The sequence below is a fragment of the Saccopteryx bilineata genome, chromosome 3 (genome assembly GCF_036850765.1).
Source record: "Saccopteryx bilineata isolate mSacBil1 chromosome 3, mSacBil1_pri_phased_curated, whole genome shotgun sequence".
NCBI classification, from domain to species: domain Eukaryota; kingdom Metazoa; phylum Chordata; class Mammalia; order Chiroptera; family Emballonuridae; genus Saccopteryx; species Saccopteryx bilineata.
The window spans coordinates 316,890,929-316,915,160 of NC_089492.1; the positions used below are offsets into that span (position 1 = coordinate 316,890,929).

General features: G+C 52.6%; 2 protein-coding genes across 3 annotated transcripts; one reads left to right on the forward strand and one right to left on the reverse strand.

Moving 5' to 3' along the window:
* The first annotated feature begins 1,584 nt into the window (after positions 1 to 1,584).
* On the forward strand, positions 1,585 to 7,619 carry ZNF526 (zinc finger protein 526). 2 transcript variants are annotated; one of them, XM_066271952.1, is made up of 3 exons: positions 1,607 to 1,677; positions 2,531 to 2,690; positions 5,016 to 7,619. In XM_066271952.1, the coding sequence occupies exon 3, from the start codon at positions 5,033 to 5,035 to the stop codon at positions 7,034 to 7,036; it is 2,004 nt and encodes a 667-aa protein (XP_066128049.1). In that variant the 5' UTR covers positions 1,607 to 1,677; positions 2,531 to 2,690; positions 5,016 to 5,032; the 3' UTR covers positions 7,037 to 7,619. The 2 variants fall into 2 exon arrangements, with proteins under 2 accessions (XP_066128048.1, XP_066128049.1); XM_066271951.1 differs by lacking the exon at positions 2,531 to 2,690 and having other exon boundaries at positions 1,585 to 1,677.
* Positions 7,620 to 10,372: 2,753 nt separating this feature from the next.
* Positions 10,373 to 20,841, reverse strand: GSK3A (glycogen synthase kinase 3 alpha). Its single transcript, XM_066271953.1, has 11 exons — positions 20,060 to 20,841; positions 18,229 to 18,416; positions 16,124 to 16,207; positions 15,855 to 15,965; positions 14,161 to 14,291; positions 13,963 to 14,069; positions 13,121 to 13,218; positions 12,949 to 13,044; positions 12,348 to 12,534; positions 11,598 to 11,690; positions 10,373 to 11,051 (listed from the first exon to the last, which is right to left on the reverse strand). Exons 1-11 carry the CDS (start codon positions 20,358 to 20,360, stop codon positions 10,978 to 10,980), a joined length of 1,470 nt encoding a protein of 489 aa, XP_066128050.1. The 5' UTR covers positions 20,361 to 20,841; the 3' UTR covers positions 10,373 to 10,977.
* Positions 20,842 to 24,232: the final 3,391 nt, after the last annotated feature.

Consider the following 24,232-nt stretch of genomic DNA (forward strand, 5'->3'; position numbering starts at 1 on the left):
CCCGCTCTTCAGGGCCCGCCTCCAACCGTGGCGCCGGAGCCGGCCCGTGCTGCGCCTGCGCAGAACGATAGTGGATCCATGTCGGGTTTGGAATTGGCACAGGGTTGCTGGGTTGCTTTCGCCGGTCTGTAATTTATACCACCGGGTCATTGTTTCCCCACTTCAGGACCTTTTGGAACTATTCCTCTCACGCACTACAGCCCCGCCTACTCACGACCTAAACGCCCACATTACCACTGCTCCCAACTGCGCATGGCAAAAGACTGCAAACAGGACGGACCTTCCTGACTCTGATTAGAGCCCAGGCCCCTATAATGAGGACTTGAACCCTCCTCTTTTAGATTGCCTCTTACTCCTAATGGCAACCAGGAACCTGAAACCCAGCTATTTCATGATCTCAACTAGAATCTCTTCTCATCCACAGAACCCTCAACTCCCATCTGTAAGTTCCTTCCCCTGATCAGGACAAGGACTCCCGCATCTCATGTTAGGAACCAATACTTCCTTCCTGATTGCAATAGGCCCCTCTATCCCGACCATGAATCCCACTCCCCCTATAACCCCTCTAGTCTCTTTCCTCCAAGGTCACAGGACCTCCCAATAACCCATCTCTAACCTATGAGTTTCTCTCTGGATAGAGCAGCTCTCTTATCAGAAAAGTTGGAGTTCAGGCTGCGTGAATAAGCCTCCTCCCCAAAGGCGGAGCCTTGGGCGTGGAGGCCACCCTGTCCCACCCCCTTAGGTGACTCAAGGTCAGTGCCCGCACCTGCATTGAGATAGATCCCCTTCTGTACCAGTTCCCACCCCAGGAATTATCTCTCCTTGGGAGGCAGGAGACCTAGGTCCTGCCTGGCACTGGCCAACGCTGGTTCTGCTTGTGTTGCAGCAATGACCCTTCCTCTCTCTAATGGCAGCTGTAACCTATTGAAATCCAGTTCTGGGTCAAAAGCACGTTGGTGCCCAATGAGTGAATATCATTAAATGAACCAAAGAGTGGGAGGGAAGGGAAAGTCAACTGAGAAGGAGTACCTGTACATGCGTGTTAAATGGGTTATAGTTGAGTTATAGTGAGCACCCTCGGTGTTATCAGGCCCTGTGTTGAGCATTTTTATGTATTTTCACATAAAAATAAAAATTTTGTTTTCACATTTTATGTGATTTCATCCAGTCCCCTCAACAACCTTGGATATGACTCAAGCCCATTTCACACAGGAGTAAACGTGAGGCCCAGTGAGGGGTAGTACTCCAAGAAGTCTTGCTCGAAAGCTGTACTCTCCAGAGATGCTTAGACTCTTCAGCTATAAAATGAAAAATGACACCTCTATCTAGGTCTCCCGCTGCTTAGTTCACCCCGTGGGCTCTCGCTTTCCAGTGGTGCTCACTTCTCTCCACTTTCAGACTTGGCAGAAAGTCAGCCGAGAGAACTGCGCACGCGTTTCTTGGAGCCCGGAGCCCAGCCCACAGGACTCAGTTGTGTGCGTGGAGAAACTCGCGGAGCCCCGCCTGAGCTTCAACACGCAGGCTCAAGGCCGCGTACATTACGCTGCCAGGTCTGATTGGCCGTCACGGGTAAGGGCACCGCCCAATGGGAGGTGTGGATAGTGAGGGGTGCCGCACTCCAGGAGCAGAGCGTCTGTGTCAAGAGCCGCGGGGGCTGCAGGGAAGCGAAAGAGACTGGTGAGGGGCTCCGGGGGGTGAGCGGGGAAAGAGAGCGCTGGACGAACGGCGAGATTGGAGGGAGGACGAAGGGACACCGGGGGTCGAAGAGCTTTGGGGCCTGCGCTATGGCGGGAGCGGCGCGGGGTGGCAGGAAAACGCTCTATCGTGTGTGCCCTGGAGCATTGATTGAGCCCCCGCGATGTGCAGGAACCTACGCTTGAGCCCGCCGTTCCTCCACCCCTTGCAGGGAGCTCTTAAGTTGCGGGGTTGATAATGTCTGGTCAGAGAAAAGGGTTGTGTGGATATGCAGCGGGAAAGTTGAATTCCCAGGTCGTTGGTGGGTTCTTTCCTGGAAGGACTTGGTAGATATACTGCATAGAAAGCCCCCAATCCTTCTGCCAAGAGTTAATGATCCAAGACTGGGAAGGGGGAATGTAAACGAGGAAAGTCTGAATGTTAGTCTCTCGGCTACCTTCTAAAGGGACATTTACTGGGTGCCTACTTTATGTAAGCTTTACACCAGGTACTGGGCCTGGTCCTAGATTCTGTTTGGAGTGGGGCTGTAAGCAAGGAAGATTTAAAGTGGTTGACTACAGAGGACGATCCTTTATTGAATGGCTATTGTGTGCACCGCTCTGGCACCTTAAAATTAGTGAGAGTTAAGGAAAGTTTAGTGCCTAGGCTTTTAATGAATTATTTACTCAAGGAGCATTTATTGGGCACCAACTGAAAGCAGAGCTCTGTGCTGGGCTGTTATTGTGGGAGTTCACAGCTTAATAGGAGAGTCGATCTGGTGGGAGAGGTGGAATGTGCACAGAGACAATTAAACTCTTCTTTTTATTTTTTTAATTTTATTTTTAACTTTATTCAGTTTTTTTAGAGAGAGAGATAACAGAGAGAGAGAGAGAGAGAGAAGGGAGAGGAGCATAAAGCATCAACTCTCATATGTGCCTTGGCCAGGCAAGCCCAGGGTTTTGAACCGGCGATCTCAGTGTTCCCAGGTCGACACTTTATCCACTGCGCCACCACAGGTCAGGCTTCTTTTTATTTTTTAATGTTTATTGTATTGATTTTAAAGAGAGAGAGGAAGGGAGAGAGGAGAGAGACAGGAACATCGATATGCTTCTGTATGTGCCCTGACTGGGGATCAAACTGGCAACCTTTGTGCGTCAGGACAGTGCTCTAACCAACCAAGCTATCTAGCCAGGGCAGGGTCTCACTTCTTGGAGGGAGCATTATTCATTCACTAAATACCTACTCAGTGCCTGTTGTGTGCTAAGTGTTGTTCTTGGCACTGCAAATACTGTTTATCAGTTATGAGCACACTAAAATCCCTGCCCTCTGGGAGCTTAATATGAACAACTTTTATGTGCCAGGTTGTAAACTGAATTCCACCTGCCTTCTGGCACTAACAAACGAGTTAAAGAAGAGATGGAGAAGGTGAAAATTGAATTTGGAAAATTAGCTACTATGCTTGCAGGGTTGTGGAGGGGGGGGTCATTGGGGTCAGGCCCCAGGGCCCCTGCTGTGTGAAAGGACCTGGGTTGGATCTAGCTCACACATCTAGAAGGGAAAATGGGGCACATAGAGAAAGTTCAGTAGTTAAAATCTCTGCCCCTTGCCTGACCTGTGGTGGTGCAGTGGATAAAGCGTCAGCCTGGAATGCTGAGTTCGCTGGTTTGAAGTCCTGGGCTTGCCTGGTCAAGACACATATGAGAAACAACAACTTCTCTCCCTCTTTCTCTCCTCTCTTAAATCAATAAAAATCTTTATAAAAAGAAAAAAAAAATCCTTTCCCTTGCAGTGGTTTTGTTGGTGACAACAATCACTCTAATGAATCAGAGTTGTTCTGCCTACAAGCCAGTGAGGAGCATAAAAAATTTATCCCAGCCCTGGCCGGTTGGCTCAGCGGTAGAGCGTCGGCCTGGCGTGCGGGGGACCCGGGTTCGATTCCTGGCCAGGGCACACAGGAGAAGCGCTCATTTGCTTCTTCAACCCCCCCCCTTCCTCTCTGTCTCTCTCTTCCCTGCCCGCAGCCAAGGCTCCATTGGAGCAAAGATGGCCCCGGCGCTGGGGATGGCTCCTTGGCCTCTGCCCCAGGCGCTAGAGTGGCTCTGGTCGCAGCAGAGCGACGCCCCGGAGGGGCAGAGCATCGCCCCCTTGTGGGCAGAGCGTCGCCCCTGGAGGGCGTGCCGGGTGGATCCCGGTGGGGCGCATGCGGGAGTCTGTCTGACTGTCTCTTCCCGTTTCCAGCATCAGAAAAAAAAAAAAAAAAAATTATCCCAGGTTCATAATTTCTGTGATAGAGGTGACACTGTGTAACATAGGAACCCCAAAGAGGAGGGGATTAGCCATCAGCCTCAGGCTGTAGACAAGTTGTCAGAAAAGGCTTCACAAAGGAAATCCTAAGGAGTTTGCTAGACAAAGAGAACTTTCTTGGCAGAAGGAATAGCAGCATCAAGACCTAGGGTCTAAAAACATCTCTGGATAACTATAAGTGGTTCTGTCTAGCCTTTATCAAGTACCAGGAACTTTGTAGTCAGTACTACTTTTAACCCCATTTCCCAAGTGAGAAAACAGTCTCAAAGAGAGGAAGTGAGTGACGAAGCTCAGATTCAAGCCAAGAACAGTCTTGTTCCCAGCCATAGGCTTTTTTTTTTTTTTTTTTTTTGGCGACAGAGAGGGACAGATAGAGACAGACAGAAAGGGAGAAAGGTGAGAAGCATCAAGTCTACATTGTGGCACCTTAGTTGTTCATTGATTGCTTTCTCCTATGTGCCTTGACTGGGGTGAGAGGGCGGGTACAGCAGAGCAAGTAACTGCTTCCTCAAGCCAGTGACCTTTGGGCTTCAGTCAGTGACCATGGGGCCATGTCTATGATCCCAGCTCAAGTCAGAGACCCTGAGCTCAAGCTGGTGACCTCGGGGTTTAGAACCTGGGTCCTCTGCATCCCAGGCCAACACTCTATCCACTGTGCCATGTACTGGTCAGGCAAGGCCCTAGGCTCTTAATCTCTTTGTCTTGCTACATCTCTGTGTCTCCATGTAGAAGGAGGAAAGGTGTTGCACAGAGGGAACTGCACAGGCAAAGACTGAGGCTGGAAAAGACGTGTTCACAGAAAGGATACAACTGGCCCTCAGGGTGAGGAGGGCTGTCTTTTTCCTGCAGATAGCTGGCCACCATGAGACATGTTTTAGCTTCAGAGTCGTGGGCTCATTGAAGACTGAAACGTAAACACTGGATCTAGGCTTGGTGGCTGACAGAGGCTAGTGAGTGACAGGATGGGCAAGGGAACTGCTGAGACATCCTCCTCTCCTTTGATTCCTGGTGTCTCACCAGCTCTCATCTTTCTCCAGGCACAGCCTCCCCTACAATGGCAGAGATGGTGGCTGAGGTCACTGAGATGACCGAGATGCCAACACAGATGTCACCAGGGGCAGTAGAAATGTCGATACCAGTGTTTGGAGAGATGACAGAGATATCAACAGAGGTGACTGAAATGAAACCTGGGGAGGCCCTTGCCTCATCCCTCTTTTTCCAGCACCATCAGTTCATGTGCTCTGAGTGTGGCAGCCTCTACAACACACTAGAGGAAGTCATCTCGCACCAGGAGCAGCACGTGCCCACTGTCACCGAGGGGGCACTGACCATCCAGGATGCTGGTCTGGAGCCAGAGCTGATGCCAGGTGCTGACGATGGACCCTTCCAGTGTGGTGAGTGCAACCAGCTCATCCTCTCTCATGATGAGCTCCTGGCTCACCAGGATGCCCACCTCCGGGAGTCTGCAAGCCAGATACAGTACCAGTGTGGGGACTGCCAGGAGCTGTTCCCCTCACCTGAGCTGTGGGTGGCACATCGGAAGGCCCAGCACCTTTCTACTGCAGCAGCCGGACCACCAGTGCCGCCACCCCCACCGCCTCCAGCACCACCACCTCCACCCTCTGCTCCAGCTGGAGTCAAGATGGAACCTTACGAGTGTCCAGAGTGCTGTACACTCTGTGCCACCCCTGAGGAGTTCTTGGAGCATCAAGGCGCCCACTTCGACTCCCTAGAGAAAGAGGAATGCAATGGGCTAGAGGAAGACGAAGAAGATGAAGATGATGATGAAACAGAGGAGGAAGAGGAAGCTTTAGCAGCAGAGATTGGTGATGATGCTATAGGTGAGAAGTCCACAGCCAACCAGGCCCAGAGCTGTGGAGACTGCCCTCAACACTGGACTTCAGCAGGGGCACGCCAGCGCCCCCGGCGGGCATCCCGTGGCCCAGCATCAACAACCCACCCCTTCTGCTGCAGCCAATGCCAGCGCAGCTTCAGCTCAGCAAACCGGCTGCTGGCTCATGGGAGGGCTCATGTTGGTGGCACACATGAGTGCACCATATGCTTCAAGGTCTTCAAGAAAGCAGCCTCACTGGAGCAGCACCTACGGCTGCACCGTGGGGAAGCCCGCTACCTCTGTGTGGACTGCGGCCGTGGCTTCAGCACAGAACTCACATTGGTGGCTCATCGGCGAGCTCACACTGCCAACCCATTGCACCGCTGCCGCTGTGGCAAGACATTTAGCAACATGACCAAGTTTCTCTACCACAGGCGCACCCATGCAGGCAAGAGCGGGGTGCCCCCCACCACTGCAGCAGCCTCTCGGCCTCCAGCTGAGCCCAGACCCCCACCAACACCCCCTACCCTACCTGCCCAGCTACCCTGCCCACAGTGTTCCAAGTCCTTTGCCTCAGCCTCCCGCCTTTCCCGGCACCGGCGCACAGTCCACGGGCCCCCTGAGCGGCGACACTGCTGCGGGGTCTGCGGCAAGGGCTTCAAGAAGCTGGTCCATGTTCACAACCACCTACGGACACATACAGGTGAGAGGCCCTTCCAGTGCCACTCCTGTGGCAAGACTTTTGCTTCTCTGGCCAATCTCAGCCGCCACCAACTGACCCACACAGGTGTGCGCCCCTATCAATGCCTGGACTGTGGCAAGCGCTTCACACAGAGCTCCAACCTGCAGCAGCACCGAAGACTGCACCTGCGGCCTGTGGCTTTTGCTCGCGCACCCCGCCTTCCCATCACCAGTCTCTACAAGAGCCCCTACTACTGCGGGACATGTGGCCGCTGGTTCCGCGCCATGGCAGGCCTGCGCCTGCATCAGCGGGTTCATGCCCGAGCACGGACGATAACACTGCAGCCCAGATCACCACCGCCAGCCCCGCCCCCGCCCTCCCATCCTCAGCAAACTATCATGTGCACTGAGCTTGGGGAGACCATCGCCATCATTGAAACATCCCAGCCATTGGCACTTGAGGACACACTGCAGCTGTGCCAGGCAGCACTGGGGGCCAGCGAAATGAGTGGGCTGTTGCAGTTGGACACGGCCTTCATGTGACATAGCTGAGAGCAACAGCAAAAGTTTGATTGCAACAGCAAGTGTGAGCACCTCTAGGGAAAAGGGGGACCACCCCCTGGCAAGCCATTCTGGCACCTACTGGGTGCCAGGATCCACTGTGGCCTCTTACCCACTGAGTCCTCAGAACAGCCTTGTCAGTTTTCTCGTTACCTTTCTCTGTGGGAAGGAAACTGAAGCTCTGAGACATGATACGATCTGTCCCAGGTCACCCCACAAAGCAGGGTTTGCCAAGGTTCTTTGCATCACCCTGCTGCCCGGCCACATCAGGTAACCTTTCCTGAGCCCTGCTGTGTTCTCGGGTGTGTGCCCCATAGGTCTCCAGGTCTACTGCTGTCTCCTGGCTCTATCCTTCCCTGGATCTAAGCACCCAGGTTTCAGCTCTGCCTGGTGAAGACACTTCTCTGGGCTTCCTTAAACTCAGTTTTAACAATGTGGAAGGAAACCTGTTGGTGACCAGGTGCTCAGCTGCAGATGTGACGCTGGAGACCTGGGAATGAGTCACAGGCTCTGTCCAGGAGGCCTGCAGTGTGGTAGGTGGAACATGCTCAAGTACAGATGGCCATGCTCTCCAAATGTGTCTTGTTGATTCTTTCAGCTTGGGTGTCCAAAGGCCTCTTTCTGAGTGTTGAGTGATGTTTGAGCCAAGGGGCAGGCCAGGCGTCTGATCTGCCCCTTGGGGCAGACATCTCTGCTCCGGTTCCTCAGGGTTGTAATGGGGACATGTGTGCATGGACAGTAGGTTGCAGACCAGGGAACAAAGCTCAGTGGTGGGAGATCAGGAGTTAAGAGACTTCCAAGAGGAGGTAGGAATCTGCTAGCAGACAAGAACATTCCAGGCAGGAAGCACAGAGGATGAGTTCTTAGTATGGTTGGAGACCGTCCAGTCATTCACAACACAGTAACAGTGAACGTTTGACTCTCTAGCCGTGGCAGGCACCAGTGACCACTGTACATGTATTATGATCCCAACAGGCCTGTGAGGTGATCTTGGGATTATCTGTGTTGCACAGATGAGAAAATGGGCAGAGACTTGCCCAAGGTCGAGGTGTCACTGAAATTTGCACCCAGGCCATCCCTTCAGCCCATGTCTGTAATCAATGCTATTGAATGTGACCTGAAACCCTTGCAAGGGCTGGGGGCTCAGAGGATTCATTTTAACCAGAGGGAAGGTGAGTCAGTGTCACAGAACAGTTGGGGTCTTGATCAAAGGTCTTGGTAAAAGGAAAGAATCTGCAACCTTTCCAAAGGTTCCCTGAGGTGACAAACTACCTCTCAACACAAATGATATATACAGCAGATCAGGTTTGCTGGGCAGGCTCCTCCCAGGCCTCTGCAGATAAAGGTGCTCCAGCAGGTGAGGTAAACAGGGCAGAGTGAGTTGTCTGGGAGGCCTAGACCTGGGAAGGCCTTGAAACCAGGCTAAGTTAGGGCAGCCCGAGAAGGGGTGGGTCCCAATGGGGGTTAGGGCTCCCCGAGGTCATGGTGGGCAGAGGGGAGTGGGAGGTGGATGAGCGTCACCCTTGGTGACCTCATGGCTGACCAGATGTGAAAAACAGTGAGGAAGGGGTTCCCAGGAGCCTGAAATGTGTGCTCTGAGCCCAGATCAGCTCTTCTCCCCTCATCTGGTCCACTTGCTTTATATATTCATCATATGAAAAAGGTGATAACCCACTTGGTGTTGAGCAGGGAGGGCCAGGGTTTGCTTTGGACAGTATACAGGTGCCCCAGGGGCTGGCCTGAGCAGACAAAAGTCCAGATGCCACATGGGCAAAGCTCCTCTCTGGCCTTTTTATGTCTTTGTACTGATTTTAGTGCGAGAGGAAAGGAGAGAGATAGATCAGGAATATCAATCTGTTTCTGTATGTGCCCTGACCAGGGATCAAACTGGCAACCTCTGCTCCAGGACCACACTCTTAACCGACTCAGCTATCTGGCCAGGGCTCCTCTCCGTCTTTCTTGACCAGTGGAGCACATGTCAGTTGCTCCTCCCCAGACCCTCTCCCTCCCGTGGGGCCACTCTCCTCACCTATTGCTGGCACCAAGTAGAGGAAGAGGTGCCATTTCCCTTTCCCCATGGCCTCACCATCTGGCCCCAGCATGTTTTCTTTTTTTATTAAGGGGGGGACAGAGATAGAGGGACATACAGGAAGGGAGAGAGATGATAAGCATCAAGTCTTCTTCATTGTGGCTCCTTAGTTGTTCATTGATCGCTTTCTCATATGTGCCTTGACTGGGGGCCTACAGCAGAGCGAGTGACCCCTTGCTCAAGCCAGCGACTTGGGGCTTCAAGCCAGTGAACTTTGGGCTCAAGTCAGTGACCATGGAGTCATGTCTATGATCCCACACTCAAGCCAGCAACCCCACATTCAAGCTGGTGAGCCTTGCTCAAACCAGATGAGCCCGCGCTCAAGCTGGCAACCTCAGGGTTTCAAACCTGGGTCCTCCACGTCCCAGCCTAATGCTCTATCCAGTACGCCAGCTCCTAATCAGGCAAGCAGCATGTTTTCTAAGTGAGTGTAAAAGTCAGGGGTCTCTGCACCAACCTTACCAAGGGTGTCACTTCCCAGCATCACTAGGAGGTAGGGCCAGGTAGGTGCCCTGTTTAAGGCCTGGAAACAAAGGCTTGGGGATCTGCTAGGCTTTGAGAACAGGACCTCTGTCTCCATGCATGCCCACCAAGAGTCTACACAGCTAAGTTTTGTATACACCAGACCCTGAAGAAGCAGGAAGCAAAGGCTGAGACAGCTCTTTGTTCAAGCCTTAACTCTGCTGTTATGCTCTGCGGCCATGACTTCTCTCCCTCCCTGGGTGGAAGCAGATGATTAGTGCTGGGTCCAGGGGGCAAGCTCCTCCAGGCCTCTGCTGCGCATAAACCAGACCAGTTCAGCCTGACCTGTGGTGGCGCAGTGGATAAAGCGTCGACCTGGAAATGCTGAGGTCGCCGGTTCGAAACCCTGGGCTTGCCTGGTCAAGGCACATATGGGAGTTGATGCTTCCAGCTCCTCCCCCCTATCTCTCTCTCCTCTCTGTCTCTCTCTGTCTCTCTCTCTCTCCTCTCTAAAATGAATAAATAAATAAAGAATAAAAAAAATGAATAAATAAAAAAAAAAATTAAAAAAAAAAAGATAAAAAACCAGACCAGTTCATCCTCACACAGGAAGGTTGGGCACCTGGGCCAGAACCCTGACTCAGGCCTCAGATGAACCAGCCTAGGTTCACTCGACCCTGTCCCCCTGCCTGAGATACAGCCCGCTCCTATCCCAAGACAACCCACCAGGCACCTCCCTCACCTCTGTGGAAATAGCCAGACAGAAGCAGGTTTTCATGCCAATAATTTACTGAACGGAGGTCTGTACACAGGCAAACCTTACTGTGGAAACTAAGACATCAGGACCCTACCCCCACCCTACCCCTAACCCGGCTCTCCAGGGTGGGGAGAGGAGGGAGGAAATCTCAGGGCAGAGAACAGGAGGGGGACACAGCTGTAGGAGAGGGGGAGCCAGGTTGGACGGTGTGAATCGACGTTTTCTTTAAGAAAAAAATTATAACAATCTATTTACACCCGGGGGCCAGGAAAAGAAGAAGGAGATGGGCTGGTCTGGTTCTATTTACAAGGGACACAAGAGGGGAGGGTGGGTTGGAGGTGGAGGCCTGGGAAAGGGAAGGGGGCCAAGGAATAGGAGGTTCTCTTGCCCCCAACCCCATCCATCCTTCCTTTTCTTCCCTCCCCACAACCAGTTGAAATCCTCTTAAAATGCCCACCATAGGGGTGAGGCTGGTGAGGGAGGGACAGGAGGAGGGGACAGGAATTCATTTACCTCTGACCTCTAGTCTAGGGGCCCAGCCAGGGTAGGAGCTATGCCCCCCCCCTTTCCAGCCCCACCTGGGGCTCCCAGATGGAAAGGTAGCTGGCAGGGCCCTCAGGATGAGTTAGTGAGGGGAACTGTGCCATCAGTAGACTGCCATTCCGAGCTGGTCTGAGCCTCACTTAAAGCTGAGGAGGAAGAAGGAGCAATTAGCCTTTCTTTGCCTTTTTAAACCCCACCACCACCACCACCAATCCCCACAAGCAGGAAGTCTTGTGAGATGCTACATTAGAAATTGAAAGCTGTCACGTTAGGTCCAGGGCTGCAAACTCAAATGCCAGAGGGCCAGGTTGGTCCCTGAGTGGGTCACTGAGTGACTCACCAGAGAGCCAGGTCCCACCTTAAAGGGGATAGCTGGAACTCAGCCCTGAGGAAAGGCATGCCTACTGCTGTCCCATCTGATTTTCTCCCAAATGAAATGACCCTAAATTGTAAATGTGGGCAACAAATTCAACTGTTTGTGCAGGCTAACACATGTCTTTTGGTTTTACAGTTAGCATTTCAACACAAACCTAGGTGACCATGCCCAATACAAGTGGCCACTTGCGTGTTATAAAACATGCTTTCCATACCATCCAACGGCCAGCAATTTTGAAGTACCTGGAGGACACTCAGGGCCTGTGAAAATAGCCCCCTGCCCCCCAGCTGAAAAGTGCTGCTCTACCCTGACTTACCTTGTGAGGATGGGGTGAGGGTGGCAGTGCCCGCCGGGGACCTCAAGTGAGGAGGGATAAGAATGGCATTGAGAGATGGTTGGATGGAGAGTTCTAGAGACAGGAATGGACACGCCTTGTCAGAGGGTAGGGCATGGCATCTGTAGACCCAGATGGGGTTAGAAAAGGGTACTGAGGCCCTGGCCAGTTGCCTGAGCAGTAGAGCATTGGCCAGGTGTAATGATGTCCCAGGGTCGATGCCCCGTCAGGGCACACAGGAGAAGCGCCCACCTGGTTCTCCACCCCTACCTCTTCCCCTCCCACAGCCATGGCTCAGCTGATTCGAGTGCATTGGCCCAGGCACTGAGGATGGCTCCATGGAGCCTGAGCCTCAGGTACTAAAAAGAGCTTGGCTGTGAGCATGGCCAGGTAGATAGCATTCGGGGCACATGCGGGAGTCTGTATCTCCCCTCCTCTCACTTGGAAAAGAAGGGAAAAAAAAGGGTGTTGAATGGAAATCCAGCTTTTGGCAAGGCCAAAACATGGACACATGTTGCTGCCGAATAAAGGAAAAACTGCAAAGAACCTAGTACAGATCACAGGGTGCCAGTGAATCAGGTTTGGGTCTCACTGAATTGTGGCGTCTCTCCTGTGCCCCAGGCCTTCCTCGTGGCCCACCCTTAGCTCTCTACTCCTGTGTTCAACACCAAGCTCTTCTCCACAATCACTGGCTGCCCCTCCAGCTTCCCCCAACCCAGGCTGTGCCCTCACCACCAGGACTGAAATTGAAGAGGGGGGGAAGCGGGCGGTTGTTGGGAAGCTGGATTCCAAGACATCGCAGTTCATCAAAGAAGCTGTGGGCGCAGGCCTCCAGCGGGGAGAGCCTCGAGGATGGGGTGTACTCCAGCAGGCTAGAGCAGAGCGCGATGGCCTCAGGTGGCGTTCGAGATTTGAACACCTGGAAAGAGGCGCAGAAGTCACAAGGGTGAGAGGCTCTGGGCACTGACATGTTCCTGTACCTCACTGCCACAGCGCCCACAGCAAATGTGACTGCCCGCCTCCCACAAACCCACTTTCCAAATAAGGAAACTGAGGCATGACCACTGAGGGAAGTTCAGTTTGTATCAGGTGAGCAGCCGACCAGGTCTCATGACTATAGGCTCTGTCATAAGTCTGTTTCCCACTATAAAACTGGGACTCTTAGATCTGCTATGGGGCCTCAACTTTTAGATTACTAGAAATTCCATAAATTGAAATCTGATAAAAGACATTGACCCGCTCCCAAGCCATGACTCTGTAGCCAGGTCCCCAGACCAGCTGGCATCCAATGGGGACCTTAGCTTTGCTGCCTGAGCCCCTAGCCCTGCCCCACCTTTGTCCAGGGGTGAGCTTTAATCTGGGGGAACTTGAACTCGGTGTAGTTGGGGTTCATCTCTCGGATCTGTTCCCGGGTTGGTGTTCCGAGCACCTGTAGGAAAATAAGGGGTCTGAGCCAGGACCCCTATCACTTAGCCCCACCCCTGCCCACCTGGCCTTGCCCTCACCTTGATGATCTCCACCAGCTGGTCTACTCCACTGTCCCCAGGGAAGATGGGCTGGCCCAGAAGGAGCTCAGCCAGTACACAACCAGCTGACCACACATCTAAAGGGGAGTGAGGGAGGGTTAGGGCTCCACGCCCATCCCCTCACAAACACTTCTGTCCCATATGAGCATCCTGAGAGGGGCCAAGAGCCCCATTTTCTCAGCTCAGAGAGTAAGCGCCTTGCTCAAGGTCACACAGTTTAGGAACACTGGAGCCTGACTTTGAAGCTCCAGGCCTTCCACTCTCCAATCTAGGTGAACAGCTGCAGCCTGGTACTCTTGCCCCTTCCTGGTCTGTACCTTGACCTCTACAACACAAGTTCCTACCTAAGAAGCAGGCAGTTTCCTCACACTGCTGATGAACATCTCCTCCAAACCCTTCATGTCAACTCTTCGTGCCTGGAAGGTGGCCCTTTCATCTCCACCAACAGAGAGGGACACAGAGGCCCTGTGAGCAGGTCACACCCTCATAACCTCACCTCAGATTTCCCCAAGGTCATCATCAACCCTTCCCCCTGGATGAGAAGAGAGGCTCTAGAGCCACTATGGACTCTAGAGTCAGGTCAGCTTTCAAAGCCCAACCCTGCCCAGTCCCGGCAGTACAACTGCAGGCAGGTGGCCTCACCGTTCTAAGCCTGAGACTGCTCATCTATAAAGGAACATATTACAGCATTGCCCTCCTAAATTTGTGAGGACTGCATATAAGAAGTTATTAAGCTTTATTGCCAAGCCTGGCAGACGCATACAGAACACAAAAAATGGCCATGACTGCCATCTCCGCTCCCAGCCTCCCGTAAGTCTGACCGATGGATGAAGTGTAATCAGTAGCTCCAAAGATCAGCTCTGGGGCCCGATAGTAGCGAGAACAGATGTAGGAAACGTTGGGCTCCCCCCGGACCAGCTGCTTTGCACTGTAGGGAGAGGTAGGCAGCAGTAAACACAAGGCACGGGCCAGAGTCCCTCATCATTTTGGCCACCCAACACACCCCAAGTCAGGCCCACCTGCCAAAATCACAGAGCTTGAGGACAGCGGTGTCAGGGTCCACCAGCAGGTTCTGGGGCTTGATGTCACGGTGACACACACCCTGGGAGTGGATGTAGGCCAAGCTCCGGAAGAGCTGGTACATGTACACCTGGGACAGACGGGACAGAATTTGAGACCAACTCTCCCCACAGCATACCACTGCTCCACCCTTTTGGCCCAAGGAGCCCTTCCAGGCCCTCTCTCCACCATGAAACCCTTCCGCTGCCCCTTGGTTCTCATACTTTAGTGTGCACCAGTCATTTGGAGGCCTTGTTAAAATAAGGACTGCTGGGCCCCACTCCCAGTTTGATTCAATAAACTCAGGATACAGCTTTTGCAACAACTCCCAGTGCTAGTGCTGGTCAACACTGTGGGAACTACCGCTTCAATCCTGTATCTCAGCAGAAGCCTGATGAATAAGACAGTGACATCAGGAAGGCCTTGTTTTAGAGGCTGGGGAGCCAGGCACTCAGGTCCCCCAAATCCACTGGCTGCAGGAAGGGCTCAGCCCACTTTACCTACCAGTCAAACCACCCACAAGCTGCCCCTCTCCAGATGGGCTTTCCTGTACTCTCCCACTGACTAAAACCTAAGTGCCAAGACAGCAGTGATCATTGTATTCATCACTGCCTCACCGGGCCTGGCAGGTAATAAATGCTCAAGACTACTTCCTGGGCCCCCTCCTCCTCTGTTCCTGCTGCCCTTGGCCAGAGATACCACTTCCTCACCCTGTGCCTGGTCTCCTCCCAGAAGCCTTCCTTGATCCTTCTCGCCCCAAAGCAGGCAGGGCTGGGGGCCTTCTGTGTTTCCAGAATTCCCTGTGCTCCTTCTAGGAAGGCAGTTGCTAGTAGTTTTATAGATCTCTGTGATGACACTTGTCTACCCTGCTAAACTGAGAGGCTTCAAGGGCAAGGCCTGGGTCTTAGTCAACTGGGCCTTGAAAAATGCTCATTGCTGGGCCTGACAGACAAGCAGCCAGAGAACTCCCCTCCCCAGAGGTGAGGTCCCATAGCACCAACCACTGACAGAGCCCCGTGGCTCGCAAGGAGGAGCAACTGGGCCCCCACCCACCTCCTCCCAATGCAGCAGGTTGCCCCAGCCTCTGTTCTCCGCATCATCCCTAGGCCCACTCACTCATTCATTCATTCTTATTCACTCATTCTTTCATTCATTCATTCAAACAATTGCTGATGGATAAGAACACACAGGGCTCAGCACCAGGCACTGGGGAATGAACTGCAAAGAAAATGGATGAAGGTGCCTTGTCTCCTGGCTTTGTGGACACTAACCTTCCTCCAACCTCACCTCCTCCCCACTCGGCTGCCAGACCTCAGTATGTCCTGCTCTGCATTCTTCGTCACCACCATCTGATTCTGAGCTGCTTTCTCCAACACCACCAGTTTCACTGGGCTCCCAGTATAGCCCCAAGCAGGTACCTTGCAGCCTCCCCAGCCCTGGTCAGCCTCCCTCCCTGATTCAATCAGGCCTCAGACTGGGCTGCCCTGCATTTGGTGAGCTCCATCTCTGAGGGTATGGGGACAAGGACAAAGAACACAAGGTCGCTAAAGACCAACATAAACTTGGAGAACAAGGGAACCCACCGAAGGCAGGAGGGTCCGGAGCCCCTAACTTCTTGGGCCTGGGCCCCAGCAGCCTGCCTGCCTGTGCCCACCTTGACATAGATGATAGGGATGGTCAACTTGGCCTTGGTGAAATGGCGGGCCACCCGGTACACCGTCTCGGGCACATATTCCAGCACCAAATTTAGGTAAAGCTCGTCTTTCTGTGGAGAGCAAAGGAGAGGTGTGAGGCACTGTGAAAAAAACAAATGGGGAGGGAAGGTTTGAAGAAAAGTAGGGAAAGACTGGCAGTCATGAAAAAGGCAGGTAGGAAAATAGGTAGAGTGAAAGGGAAGGATTCCCCCTACCCCCAAGGTCTCACCTTCTCCCCACTGGAGTAGAAAAAGTATCTCAGCCTCACGATATTGCAGTGGTCCAGCTTCCGCATAATCTGTAGCTCTCGGTTCTTATAGGCAAAGGGAGAGAGCTTCAGAAAACCACCAACTCTCTTTACCTCCCCTCCCTAGCACCCCTCAACACAGCCCTGCTCCGCCATTCCTGCCAAGAGAGCCAGGCAGTTACCCCATGTGTCCCAGCTCACAGGCCCCCTGGGGCTGCCCCTAATTCTTCACCCCCAACCTACGCCTCACCCACAAGCTGGAGATCTACGGGTCAAACCCAAACCATAGATGTGCTGGCTTCAGTCCACTTTTTAAAATGTTCAGTTTATTGCGGACATTTGAAAATCAAATGACTTCACATATAAATCCGGTTTTGCGGCTTCTCTTAAAAACTTAGATGATATGAGAGCCCTGGCCGGTTGGCTCAGCGGTAGAGCGTCGGCCTAGCGTGCGGAGGACCCGGGTTCGATTCCTGGCCAGGGCACATAGGAGAAGCGCCTATTTGCTTCTCCACCCCTCCGCCGCGCCTTCCTCTCTGTCTCTCTCTTCCCCTCCCGCAGCCAAGGCTCCATCGGAGCAAAGATGGCCCAGGCGCTGGGGATGGCTCTGTGGCCTCTGCCCCAGGCGCTAGAGTGGCTCTGGTCGCAACATGGCGACGCCCAGGATGGGCAGAGCATCACCCCCTGGTGGGCAGAGCGTCGCCCCCTGGTGGGCGTGCCGGGGTGGATCCCGGTCGGGCGCATGCGGGAGTCTGTCTGACTATCTCTCCCTGTTTCCAGCTTCAGAAAAAAAATGCAAAAAAAAAAAAAAAAACTTAGATGATATGGCCGCATGAGGCCCACCCCCCTGCATGGTACATGGAACAACAGACAAGTAGGTAGCCATCCAGTTCACCCCAGTCCCCACTCCTCCCTAGTGCTTCCCCTGGACGCATCTGGGCGCTTGAACCCTGGTTTGGATCCTGAATCCCACACTCCAGGTTTCCAATTCTCATGTTCCCAAAGAGGACCCAGCCTCAGCCTCTTACCAGAAGGCCCAGTCTCAGCATTCTTCCCTATTCTCTGTTCCCCTCTGGGGCCTCAAAACTCCCCACCCTCTGGTCCTTCCCACTTCTGGCACCAACACTAATCAAATTCTGACTGACATCCTAAAGCTCTTCCTGCCCGAGAGTACTCACTGTCTACACCCTAAGCCTGTTTCCCTCTCAGTCTATACTCTTTTCTTCTATGTCCAGACTAGCCTAGCCTCCAAAATGCCACCCTTCAAATACCAATTATCAAAAACAAAACAAAACAAAACAAAAAAAACAATTATCCCTTGACTTCCACTCCTCCATCTCCTTCTCGTTCCCTGGGCATCCACCAGCTTACATGGACACCCCTACTTCAGCAGGATAGAGCCCCACAGCAAGGCATGTGGCTTGGTGAGCACTGGGCAGGCTGGATTCCACCCTGCACTTACCAAGGACTGGGGTAGAGTGAGACTTTTACACTTATCAGCCTCACCAGCTTCCTTTCTCCTCTGAGCAGAAGCTTAACTTAGTGATTAAGATGGAAAGCTAGGGAATTAGAACCTAGTCTTGACCTCTGGAGATTCTCTTATCTGAGTCTCAGTTTTTTATTTCTGCTTACTCAAAATGGGAATAACAGCACCTACACCTCCACACAATCATTTTTTTTTTTTAAGTGAGAGGAGAGGAGATAGTAAGACAGGCTCCCCGCACGTATCCCGACTGGAATCCACATGGCAACCCCCGTCTGGGGCTGAGCTATCCTCAGCACCTGAGGTCGACGCTCGGACCAACCAAGGTAAACATAATCTTTATATAAATTAAGCAAGAACCTACCTGCAAAAGCACTTACAAACAGCAAAACCCCAATCAACTGACAGCTCTGGGCTTTCCTGGAACCTACATTCCCATGTCCCATACAACTCCCTTCTTTCCCCCTTCTCCTCTGGCCAAGGCTCCGATCCCCTGTGGGAGCCCAAGGCCAGTGCTCTTGCTGGGACTCTCACCAGTCATGCCTAGTTAAACCTTCTTGTCCCCATTCTCCCCAAGCTACCCTATTCCCCACCCCCAAGCTACCTTGAACCTCTTATCCTGGAGAACCTTCTTGATGGCTACCAGCTCCCTGGTCTCTGCCAGCCGTGCCTGGTACACAACTCCAAACGAGCCATTGCCAATCACTTTGATGTCTGTATAAGCCACCTCCTGGGAGCGCTCTGGGCCTTGGCCTAGAGTGGCCACCACTGTGGTCACCTTCCCACTGTCACCTAGGGAACAAAGGAGACACAAAATCTACTGACCTTCTCCCCCTGGTCACCACCCCATCCTAGGACTGTAGTGGGAAGGGAAATCTCCACAGGAAGCTCTCTGGGGCTTCTTTTTCCTTTCTCCTTCTCCCATTTAGGAAGACACTGGCACCTGAACCTCTTTCTGATCTCGACTCTCTACTTCTAGTAAGCAGCAAACTACTGGGTTCTCTTAGTCTGGGGAGACACTGACACTCCCAGCTATTGAATCCACCCAAGTTCACTGCGCTCTGGCTCTCCTGACTGGGGAAAGCCTGACCTCACCTCTTCTACTTCAGAGAGCACTAACCTTGTGGTATTTCTACTTTAGGAAAGCACTAACCTTCCTTACACCTCAGGGGAGAGTGACCTCTATGTCCTCCCTGGTGAAGCTGGTAACTTCACCACTGGTTTTTGGTGATAGAAATAAATGACTCCTCCCAGCATCAGTGCTAATGACTTGACTCACCTTGGAGAGTTAGCCCTTATTCAAATACTTTGAAGTTAGAGAAGGCACTGACCTGACCTCGACCTCATCTGTGTGGTCCAGAGCCCCAGACCCCTTCCTGTATGTGGGTGGTCCCTAAGAGAGAAGCACTAAATTGTCAAACTGGTGAACCTGCTCTCTAGGATCAGAGGGCTAGCCCAGTCTCAGTCCTTCGTAGGAAAACTGGACTTCCCAGCTCCAGTCCCTAAATAACAGCAAATTGTGGTGGCATTCTTTGGGGACAGTGATCACTTTTCTTCAGGAAACTGATTAAAGGTTCCCCAAAGAAAAGGGATTACTGATGAGTCAAATCCATTTTGAGGGACCAGTTAACACCTTCTTTTGGAAGTTTTGAGTCTGTTTAGTTACTTTTCCAGAGCCAATAATACCACACCACAGAATAAAAAACAGGTATCTATAGGGAACTGTGACACTCCCCATCCCATCGCATTTTTGTGAAAGGAGACCCACTGAGCCATGTTTTTTGAAGAACTGTGACTACGACTTGGTCTGAATGCTGACTCCCAATGTCTTTATTTCTAAGAATTAGCAACCATTAATTTCCACCACTGGAAGTACAATTCTACATAGTATGAAGAGGTAATGATACCAGGCCTTGTTTTAAAGGGAAGATATGACCTGGGTACCAGATTTGGAAAGCCGTGGCCCTGTTCTTTGGAGTCACGGTAACCCCAAATACTTGTTAAGTGCTATGCACTCCATATCTCCATCTTCTAAAGGGAAGCAAATTCAGATCCCCCCTTTAGGGTAGTGGTGGTGATTTTATTCTTGTTCTCTTTGGGAACAATAACCCTTGAGCCCCACTTATAAGAAATGATGACTCCTGATCTTGGATGACAACATCCGATGCCCATCTTTAAGCCTCAAGGACCTAAGACCTCCGTATTTGAAGACGGAACCTGTAACCCCTGTTTCTTTCAGGGTTACTAACTCTAATCCTAAACTCGAAGTAGCGGTAAACCCCCCCCCCCCAATTTTTCTCTGAGAGAACTCAGATTCCAGTTTTTAGAGGCACTGACCTCGAGCTCTTATCTGAGCATATGACAGAACCTGATGGACGCTAGAGGGGCTTCAGGAACCCTGACCTCCATCCACCGCGGACGTCGCTAATACTCACGGCCCAGCTTCACTCCAGGCGGCGGGAAGCTGGTGCCCGCGCTGGGGCCGCCGCTGCCTACTCCGCCGCTGCCGCTAGGGCCACCTCCGGAGCTCGAGGCCCCCACGCCCCCACCCATGGCTCCGACTGACGTTTTCCCGCCGCTGCTGCCGCCCGGGCCGGAGGCCGAGCCCCCGGGACCGCCGCCGCCGCCTCCGCCGCCGCCACCTGGCTCCGCGAACGAGCTGGTCCGCGCCCGGCCCGAGCCCCCGGGGCCGCCGCCCGAAGGCGGGCCGCCCCCCGAAGGCGCGCCGCCGCTCATGGCGCCGAGCGCAGGCACACGCCACGGGGCTCGGGCTGCCCGGGCTGCCGCCGCCTCCCCCGGCCTCCGGCCTTTTTCAGGCCGCGCCGCTCGGGCTCCGGCTCCGGCCCAGCACCCGCCGCGGGGCACACCGGGAGATGTAGTCCGTCTATCCTCGGCGCTACCGTCACCGCCCTCGGCCCGCAGAGAGCCGTGTAGTACGTCGGGAAATGGAGTTCGCACAGCCTTCAGAGTAGACTGCGAGTATGATGGGCCGCGCTACACGTAGGGAAGTAGAATTATTGACAATAAGTCAGTCGACTGTGTCCACGGAGGACCTTGAATTACTTGGGGAAGCTGAATCAGAGTCGCACACTCACTGCACTGGGGCAACGGTGGGCCCCTCAGTGTGCCTCAAAAATGTAGTCTCAGCCTCTCTCAATGACTTGATGCACGCCGGGAAACGGAGTCTAGTCGTTCACTGAGTTGACCGGGATTCCCACCGGCGCCAGGTGTGCTCTGGGAAATTGAGTCTGCGCAGGAGGATCCCGCACATACCGGACCGTGAGGCAAGCCGGGAAATGGAGTCATCGCCACGCCCTCACCGCATTGCAGGTGTAAAGAGACTTACAAAGTACGTCGGGAAATGGAGTCCCATGTGATCCCTAAATCCTAAACGCATACTGCAGTTCCGAAAACAGGCTAGATCAGGAAATAGAGTAGCTATAGCGCTCCTCTTCCATCGTACGCTAAGCCTCGGTTCCTGTCGGGATATGTAGTCAACACCAAGGCTTCGGAGCTGTTGCTACAGCGAGCCCTCGTGTCTTCTGGGAAATGGAGTTCAAGGAAGCCTCCCTATTGGCTAAGGGGAGGGACCTACTATGAGCCCGAAGCTGTGGGATAGGCCATACTGGATCCTAACACTGAGACAAGACTGCCTACGCTTGCCGGAAATTCGAGTTCAGTGGGTACTTTCGGGCAAGCGTGAGCGAAAGGTGAAAGCAGTTTTTTTTTTAATTTTTTTTTTTTAATTTATTCATTTTTAGAGAGGACAGAGAGAGGGAGAGAGAGAGACAGAGAGAGAGAAAAGGGGGGAGGAGCTGGAAGCATCAACTCCCATATGTGCCTTGACCAGGCAAGCCCAGGGTTTTGAACCGGCGACCTCAGCATTTCCAGGTCGACGTTTTATCCACTGCGCCACCACAGGTCAGGCGAAAGCAGTTTTTTATGGAGACGGAAGAGTGTTTCCAACTATCCTTCCCCTTCCTTAAGTCCTAAGAAAGTTTATTAGGGTCTGCTGGAAAATGGAGACCAAGTTACAAGTTTCCACAAATCGGGAAGGAAGCGATTTGAAAACAAAGTATTCAGCTGTTTCCCAGAAACAACTTTGCATACAGTCTAGTGTTTTCTAGCATTGTGGGTTTTCTAGCATTGGCTTACCAGGAGTGTTAAAAAAGAAAATACAATTTGCCTTAGACCCCCATTCAGCTTTTTGCGTCCTCCTGCTTCCTAAACTACAGGTTCTTGGAGGGCCCATACAAGGAAGCCGACTGTTAGGAGTAGCCTGAATTTTGTGCACGCATTATGTCTCCCATTTATCGATTAATACCCGGAAAAACGTAGCACCAAAGGGAGCTGGGAAACAGAGTTCATGTGTGTGTCCCGGAAAAACCTGGAACTAAAATGAAATCACTCAAGCCCCTCCTGCCTCGCGGAATGATGGGAAATGCTATCTCTAGACGTCACTTTAATCCAATCCTGTGTTCGTACTAACTAACCTGCCCTTGCTGAAGTCTGAAGAGTCTCCTCCACTCAGTCTGTTCCTGACTGCAATTCCCAATGGACGCAGACCCCTGGGGAGACAGACACTATCGCTAGCGCCTTTTCGTACTACATTAGCCAAAAGGCAAAGCGCGGACACACTTCCGCTCCCTTCTCGGTGAATGCGGCAGCATCACACACAGCCCGGAGCAGGTGTTTCTGGGACTTGTAGTTTCTCAGCCAAACGGTGCCTGCTGCCCTCTGACGGCAGCTCTGAGTCGAAAAGCAAAAATCAGTCAAGCCCCAAAACTTGAGAAATCAATCGTACACTGGACCAAGAAGGCCCAGAAGGGTAGCGGAGAGGAGCGGTATAGTGGCGGTTACTTAACGGAACCTGTGGGACAGGTGCAGTGGGCTGCGCGCTTAGGCAACCGCCAGGAGTCGAAGGGAATCTTACCAAGGTGTTTGTAGGGAGGGAGAACGTTTGCATGGTGCTAGGGCAGGTTTTAAGTGTCTGGGGAAGGGGGGAGGGAGGAGGGTGTCTGGAGGTACTCAGGGGAGTCCGTGGAAAGGGGAAGATGTCTCACTAGGTACCAGTTCAGAAGTCACAGGGGAGTTTGGGCGTTTTTAAAGTCTGTAGGAGTCTGACCAGGCGGTGGCGCAGTGGATAGAGCATCAGACTGGGATGCTGAGGACCCAGGTATGAAGTACTACTACTGGCTTGAATCCAAAGATCGCTGGCTTGAGCACGGGGTCGCTAGCTCTGCTGAAGCCCCCCCCCACACACACACACACACACAAGGCACATATGAGAAAGCAAGCAATGAACTAAGATGCCACAATGAAGAATTGATGTTTCTGATCTCTCTCCCTTCCAGCCTGTCAGTCTCTCCCCCCACCCCCTCTCTCGCACTAAAAAAAGAAAAAAGAAAAGGTCTGTAAGAGACTGTGAGAAACCACTGCTGACTGAGGGAATCGCTGAGGGACCTGAAGGAATAAGGGTGAGAAGCATTAGGTAGGAGTAGTTGAGGGGTCTGTGGGGATGCTGGGGATTATCGGTATGAAGGAAACCTCTGATGGGATGAATTAATTGATGAAGTGTCCTGAATCTATAAAGGGTTTTCTACTTAGAATCAGAGATCCTGGAGGATGTGGAAGGGTGCAAGGGTATGCTCTTAAACTGTGAACAGGTTTAGGTGGGTCATTAAAGATTAGAGGATCTACTGGAGTTTTCAAGATCAGATGCCACTTGTGATATCCCAGTCAGCCTGAATTGGGGGCAAGTCTAAGCCTAGTCTGCTTGGAGAGGGCTTTTGAATCCATGTTAGACCTGGTTTGAGGTACTTTTTTTTTTCTTTATTTTTTTATTTTATTTTTATTGAATCCAGAGAGGAAGGGGGGTAAGGGGGAGACAGAAGCATCAATCTGTTTCTATATGTGCCTGGGCCAAGGACCGAACCAGCCACCTCTGCATTGCAGGACAATGCTCCAGCCAAGCGAGCTATCCAGCCGGGGCCGTTTGAGGTACTTTGAATCAGGTACTGGAATCAGGAACTGAGACCAGTCATGATCCCCTCTCCCTAGTGATGACATCCTCCATTTTTCATCACGCCAGCATCATCAACTCAGCTGCATCTCTGTTGCCAGATGTGCCTCATCCCAACTTCCAGAAATAGCCCAGTGACCCCCACTCCAGGGAGTGACTTACATCACCCAGGAGAGGGAGCAGTTGCCCGCAGGCTGCCACTGGAGCCTCCGTTTCCTGCCAATACCTCAGCCCTAGATCAGACTCTCTTCACTGCCAAGGGACATCATCTGAGACTACCCACCCTGGGTTGGCATGAAATGATGGAGAGTGGGAAGGAGTTGCCAGTCCCTTCTCCTTCATAGTTGCACAGAGTGGGGTTTCAGCAGAACCATTCCAACAGCCTCTAGTCTAAGCCCTCCATACTCATTAGATTTGTGGACTTGGGGAAACTCCTTCCTCCTTCTGCACCTCAGGCACCTCACCTGCACTGAAGGGAACTGGGCTGCCTGGAAATACATTTCCAGTGGAGATTTCTCCTAATTATTTCATCCCTGATTTGGAGCTCTCCAACCTGGGCTTCTTGCTTGATAAACCCACCTCTCAG